General features: G+C 41.8%; 1 protein-coding gene across 3 annotated transcripts in view; it reads right to left on the bottom strand.

The window, feature by feature from the left end:
• Window positions 1-243: 243 nt before the first annotated feature.
• LRRC3B (leucine rich repeat containing 3B) overlaps window positions 244-7,358 on the bottom strand; it is a 47,824-nt gene continuing 40,709 nt past the window's right edge. For all 3 annotated transcript variants that reach the window (XM_056338562.1, XM_056338563.1, XM_056338565.1), the window contains exon 2: window positions 244-1,508. In XM_056338562.1, coding sequence (XP_056194537.1) covers window positions 566-1,345 — 780 coding nt within the window. In that variant the 5' untranslated portion in view covers window positions 1,346-1,508 and the 3' untranslated portion in view covers window positions 244-565. The remainder of the gene's footprint in view (window positions 1,509-7,358) is intronic.

Genomic DNA, 7,358 nt, shown 5'->3' with positions numbered 1-7,358 from the left:
AGAATCAGGGCACTGTGCTCTCTCCACACCCTTCTCCCATCACGGTCAGCAGCCCCAAAAATGGGCTACCATTCACCAGCTCTTCACCTCGCACCCCAGGGAGAGAAATGTCCTTCAGGGAGCCTCGGCTCCAGGACCTCTCACAGCCCACTTCGTCATCGTTCCTCTCTTCTACCTTGCGAGCACTGATCAAACCAAGTGTGCCCTGGTACTGGATAGGTTTGTGATCAATAAATTACTCTGTTTTACATGGTTCAAATTTAAGCTTTTATTTGGTTTTTAAATTAAAAAAATAAATTTCGTTATTAAATAGTGGAATGGGTCTAAACTAATGTTTACATATTAGTTCACTTGCTTTAGGATACCACCAGAGAAATAATTAAAGTATACCACCCGGACAAAACTTTCTGTTAGAAAGCTCAACAGTGGTGTAATTCAGTTAAACAGGAAAAAAAACCCCAACCCCAAAGTGTTAATGTTACAATGAACGTTAGAAGTAAACCTCTGGGTTTCACGTCATCCAAATCCAGTCTCCATCACAAAGGCAGTCATTGTATTCAGAATACTATACCACAGTGCTAATGTCATCAGCTTCATCTGGTTTCTTTTGCCTGCTTGGCAGGGATTTCAAGTACTCAAGGTGCCTCCTCGCATCCTCCTGATTTTGCCGGACATAATAAACCACATACGAGATCACCATGGTGAACCAGCCAAACATGGTGACCAGCATGGCATAATCGGTAGTCTTTTTAGGAAGGTTGCAGAGGTCAGCATCGTTGGCAGCATTGAGGAACGGTCTCCCCGCGTGTTCATCCAGCACAGAAGTCTTGCAGATGACGTTATTGGCAGTCTCATGGTTGGAGGCCATGCTCCTCAACACCTGCTGCAGTGTGCAGTCACAGTGCCAGGGATTGTTTGCAATTCTGGCTCTGGCCTTTAAGTTGTTGAAAGCGTTTTTGTGCACGCTTTGAATCCGGTTGTCGGACAAATCCAGAGTCTGCAAGGTTTCTGCCACCCCTTTAAAGGCATGTTCATCTATAAACTCAATCCCGTTTTTTGATAAATTGAGGACTCTCAGTTGGTGCAAGTCCTTAAAAATTTCATTAGGGATAGAGGTTATCTGATTGGAGTCCAAATACAGTAAGACTGTTTCTGGAGGAAGATCTCTGGGAATTTCCTTGAGGTTTGCATTGCTACAGCTGACGTTCAGACCTCCAGAGTGAGAACAGAGGCAGCCTTTCGGGCACATACTGGCAGAATGAAAGCACAGTATCATGAGGACAAAACTTTGTAAGAGCAGACACATGGAGAGGGAACGTGTTAACCACAGGTCTACCAAATGCATGCTGGGGTGTCAGCATAATCACGCGACCATTTCTCATTCAGCCAACAGTGGTGGGAAAAGGGTCGGCAAAGCTGAAACGTGGCTTCATTTTCTTCAGTGGGATTAGTACAAACTGACTAACACGTGGGCTTCCTCATGGTCAATACTCTTCTTAGAAGCACACCTACGGAGAGGAAGGAAAGAAAATTTTGTTTTCATTAAAAAAATAGAAACAAAATGAAGTCAAAGTGAAATGCAACACTAAATAAATGTTCTATTATACTATCAGTGCACCAGAGGATTTATTTAGGTAACTCCCATTAGCATTAATCTGAGTTTAGTACATAAAACCCCAGGACATTTTTAAGAGGAAAGACTACACCTATTAGAAAGTGCACAGGTTTGGGCTTTAATACTCATTAGAGGCGGCACTGGTTTGTTTTTATCACAGACTTTTCTAAAGCAGCTATAAAACTAAATTACATTTTCCCTTGCTGAAAGCAGAATATGCATTAACAGGAGCTGAGAGTTGGACAGGTAAGTGAGGGATTTGTGGGGGTTAATGTGAACTTATTTCAAAAGAATATATGCTATTTTAAGTCCAAATCAAAGTACTTCAGCAAGGAAATATTTTTACTGTATCAAGAAATAAAAATCAAGTAAACCAAATGCTGCTGTAAGACACATCCAGCATCTCCTTTCTTGTCTCCCTCTCCTTCTCTCCTGCTTTTGAACGCTGGGTTTCCTGTACCTCCCAGCATATTGTGAGACCCACAGAAATCGTTTCTACTTCCAGTTTTCTTGAAGATTTTCTTTTCATTTAACATAAAGGAAAAAAAAAAAAGAAATGTAACAATTGCAAAAAACCTCACACAGCCTGACTCCAAACCAAATAAAATTCACACAAACCTATGTACGAGCCAAACAACAACCATCTTATTCATGGCATGTAATTTGGTAATAGAACATATGAAAAATATTGTTTCTGCTTCTCCCTTCTCAAGTTGGCTTGAAAATAGTAAATATCCAGAAGCTTTTCCATTTTCTCCTTTAATTGGAGCACAAATACAGAAGTCTGAAATGCTGACCTATAAGGTTTCAAAGACAACCTCATTTATTTTTTCCCCTGTTACGGTAAACTATGAATTTCTAACCTCAACAGGTCCATTTATTTTCATGTACACATCCTCTGTCTTTGTAGCAGCTTGGATATTTGCAGCCTTCAGGTTGTATTTACATACAAATGATTTTACTTTTTTCCAAACCCACACCGTAGTCCACTGAACAATAAAATCCCTGCAGGGAGGATACATGCGATCTTACAGGAAAAAGAAGAAATTGCATTGCAATCATTTTTGCTCGCAGAACTCACACAATCACTGCAGTTTCTGGCACATCACAGTAATACGGATCAGATGTATCACGCAGAATTTCAAATCCATAGCTCGAGCCCTATTTAACCCTTTTGCTGAGGCTTACTACGTCAAGTAACCACACAGAAAAACACTAAAACCACCCAAACCCATCCTAATAGCATCTATGTCATGTGTGATTACTCCTCTGCTATGGCTTGGGAACAGCAAAAGCTCAGCCCACTCTCACTGCAACTACTGCAGAGAGTAGCGTAACACCACTGCTCTTCAACTCATTTACTGATCAAGAGATTGCGCAAGAACCTAAACAGAAGTTTTACACTTGGACTCCAAAAAACTCCTACTCTAAAATTAAAAAGAAGGGAAATTGTTAGCAATGAAAAATTGTCAAGTCAACCCTGGAAATGTGAAACCATTAAGAAGGGAAGTAAGCAGAGCATGAAAAGCTCCCTTTGAGGACAGCAAGGTGAGGTAGCACCTCCACCATGGAGTCCTGCAGGACCTCCGTGGAAGAAACAGGTTTTACGTGAAAAAAGCCCATTGCACAGGGAGCATCCCTGCCATTTCTCCCTGCTGCTCTTTGGTCACTGCAGTGCCTGGTCTTCAGGTCAGATAGAAATCTGCTACAGAAGCAGACAAGCTCCAGAAGTTGTTCTTTCCCAGCCTGCCCAAAAGTGCTAAGTACTTGCTAAAATGTGCATCCCATTCGGAGGCCAAGCTGGAGCTGGCAGCTGCTCCCCCCCCCCCAGCAGCTCTGAGGTGGCAACCTGCTCCTCCCTCCAGCAGCCCTGGGTGCTGTGGCAAAAAGGCCCATCCCCTGGAAAAACAGCCGCCTATTTTCCTTTCCCTTCATGTTGATGTGTCTCACTACTGGCTGCACCAAAAGAGGAGATGAGTGGTCCAGTTCGTCACCACAGAATGAGCATCACCTCATCACCTACTGCTTGTATACAGTGACTTCCCACCGACGATACTGGAGTCCTACTGCAGGAATGGACTGGGGTGGAAGAGCAAAGGCCTAAAGTAGTTTCGGATGCTTAATTCTGAGGGAAGCATAAACCCCACACTGTTCTTAGCAGAGATGAGACAATTAAATATCATATTTGCTTCACTACAGACTAAAAAAAACCTGCCAACCTGGAATCACACTATGGACCCTGCTGAGTCCTCCACAGCACACCTACGCCACCAAAGATCATGTATCAAAAAGGCCCCAGGCACCAAAGACAATGTGGAACATTTTCATCCCACTGAAGAAAAATGAAGCTCTTTTTCTTTATAGTGTATTGATGTGTTTTGAGTGGAAGCAGTAGGATCTTTACAGACTAAGCAGGAAATTCCTCTTCAAAAGAGATAACTAAGTAAATGGAAAACTCCCAGTGCTTTAAGTCCTTAGAAAGAGCAAACACAAGTTTAAACCCATAATTATCAATACAAGTCAACAAAACTTAGCTGAGCAGGAGTAAAGTTCAACAAATTCTCAGTAAATTAACTGGAAGCAACTCATCAGGACTGAGCATCAGTCAGGGGAAACGGAGCTTTGTTTACTTCCATAATCAGAATATCTGATCCAAGGGATATCTGATCTGAGGTTTGGGTTTCACCAACAAACTTATAGCAAGGACTTGCTTGACTCACAGGCAAGCTAGTGACGGCAACAAGAGAAAAGAGAACTAGCATCTGCACATTTGTAATGCCAGAAGGAAGATTTTCAACTCCATCTAATTTTTCTCTGCTTGGAACACAATAAATAAAGAAGGTAACAAAGCTGGAATAAAGACAAGAGATAAACCAGTCAGAAACACTAAAAAAAGGATGGCAGAAATAGAATAAAAATAAGTATATGAATTAATTAGAAATCTCCAAATAAAGAAAAAAAGAAAAATAAATTAAAAAGTAAATAAAGGCACAGGGAAATGACAGCAACACTACAAACACCGGTAACGGCATCATGTACAAAAAGACCTTTTGTGTACATTTCTAAAATTCAAGTACAAACATAGAAAAACTAACATACAAGTCAAATATTGCAAGGCAATAAAAGACAGTGAAGATCGCACAAAAGAATTCTTTACCATCTTGCAATTTAAACTGGTTTTCAATCTTTCCTTTTCTCATGCTCCCCTAAGACCATTCACTCAGTACAAACATCCAACAGCATAGGAAAAACGTACAAATCCTGAAACCCTCAAGGAAAGCATATTTGCTTTTAATACACATTGATATTTCCACCGAGCTTCAGGTGTCAGGCACTTGCAGATGCTTGCCCTTCCAGCAAGCAAGGTGCAGAGACTGTGTCTTAGCACCTGAACGCAATACTACTGCATTAGGTATTTGATTGATTACTCCTCCCCACAAGAAATCAGTGATGTAAAGAAGCATTAGTGCCTCCAACTACCCACCTGGACCAACCTGGAAAAAAAGGCCTGCAGGCTTAGCCAAGTCACAGAAATGCATGACAAGACTACGTGCAATATTATACTTTTGCGTCTTCAGAGCAAGATATAGAAGGATAGCAAATCCTATAACCATCACATGGCACAGTATAAAAATGACAGTCTGAGACCTCTTACTGTTTAGGACAATGCTAAAAAACCAAAGCAACATATATAAAAAAAAAAATCATATATATAGTTAAAGATGTCTGACTTCACGGAAGAGAAAGGGAAGGGCAAAGGGAAGTAAAAGTGGTTTCTACTGTAATGTAGAGACTTTCAGAGTCCACATGGCAGCTCTTCATTACCCAAGCGCTCACACACGTGTGAGTAGCTCCATACTGGTCCTTTACACAGCCTCTGCCCCTATAAAAAGTGAGTGTGGAGCAGCTGCCAGTTCCTTGTACTTGAAGGCCAGCCACTGCTCTCAAAAGACTCAAAATTAGAGACTAAAATCAGCCTTAAGAAGTATTCTGCCCATAGTGTTTTAAATGCACATGCACCCTTCCCCTCAACCATCAGGATCTTGCATCTCCACCAAGGTGAAGTCAGCAGATCCACTTGTTGATGAAACTGTTCCTGGAAATTTGTATCTTTCAAATGGGAGAGGCTGATATTTACTCTCGGCTTGTTCAGGAGATGCCTTCTTCCTACATTGTGCATCTAGACTTCAGTAGGATGCTTCAAAAATTACTTTCTAGCACTACAAAAATTACCTGTGACAGCCAATAATCTTTGCTCGAGTTGCTCCAGTATCACAATGCTTCTACTTGGAATTTCACCTGAATTCTCATACATTTTCAGGTGAATTCCCAAACATTTCTGTTGAGGAGAGATCAAGACCACCACCCTCTTCCTGATGATTATTCATCAAGCAAGATCTCGCATAATAAAGACAAAATCATGATCCAATGTATTTAATATAAATGTCTTTTTTACATGATTCCTGTCCTAAATTACAGAAATGAGGGCCGAAAATGAAGTCTGTAAACAGGATCACATAGGCCCACGCCAGTGTAAGACCCCCGGACTCACACACAGAATTACTCCTCTTGCTTGTGGTCAAACACTAATGAGAAGAATCAGCAGCAGCTCTCTGCAGTCAATACCACATATTTCTTCACTGGATCGCAAATTGTAAGGAGTCATCACTGACAAGAGACAGAGGAGGACTTTTAATTTTTATTGTTGTTGTTATTATTTACAAACAAGCAGAAGTGGCAAAATGGAGAAAGATATGATCCTAAAAAACCATTCTAGTTCCCTAAGCCAACCAGCACAGACACTGTGCAGAATGCACTTTTCTAGCAGTAACAATTGGATAAATATTGGATAAAACAGGTATTTTGGAAGATGCTCTTCCTTTCGAATCTGATGTCATGGCACGCAGAGAAAAAAAGACTGCAGGTGGTATGGCATCAAGCTGCAGCTGAAGCATCATCTTTTGAGCCCAGGGTCCATCAAGAGGCATGCTTCTTCCTATCAAGTTCCTGCCCCTACTTAACTACGCAGTGTTCCCTCTCTCTTCCCTTCAGCATCTGATCAGGTCAGTCAGCTGCGTATGACCGCTCAAAGCCCAACCCCGAGAACTGGAGAGCACAGCACTGTCAATGGGTACAGTCCCAGCAGTACAAGAAATTTTTATCCCTCTAGGTTCAGAGATTGCATGGGACTGTAAAGCCATGGCACAAAACGAGTTGCAAAAAAGCAAAGGCAGAGGTATTCAAGGTGCCCAGCAGGTAAAGGGGGACTGTAGCAGTGTTCCAAAAGCATGAACGATGGTAAAGGCAGCTGCAGGAGCACTGGGATGCTGGGAGAAGCAGCAAGGGCACAGCAGGAAGGCATGCTTGTGAAGTCAAGTCTGGGGGCACAGCATGGAAGTAAGAGCATAGCTGTTAGCCACCTACAGATTTTTATGTGGCTTCTAGGGTCAAGTCTGGCTACAAAATGTTTTCATTTCATTTCTCTTATGCAAAGTGGTATTTCCATCTCATGCATGATCATCTGTGCAGATGCCGTAAGATATGCCTTCACTGGAATTTGAGCAACTACACTAGCCTCTTGCCATGTGCAAAGAGAGCTGCATGGCACACATGTCTCACTGTGAAGAAATCAGTGATAGCAACTCCATTTTCCCTACCAGTAATGTAAGGTACTGAAATAATGTCTCTTCTTGTCTTCAAAGCTGGACCCCTTGATGAAAAAGATTGCATCTGTTACTCCAGC

Source organism: Falco biarmicus, chromosome 4 (genome assembly GCF_023638135.1).
Source record: "Falco biarmicus isolate bFalBia1 chromosome 4, bFalBia1.pri, whole genome shotgun sequence".
NCBI lineage: Eukaryota > Metazoa > Chordata > Aves > Falconiformes > Falconidae > Falco > Falco biarmicus.
This window is presented reverse-complemented; position numbering and strand designations above follow the sequence as displayed.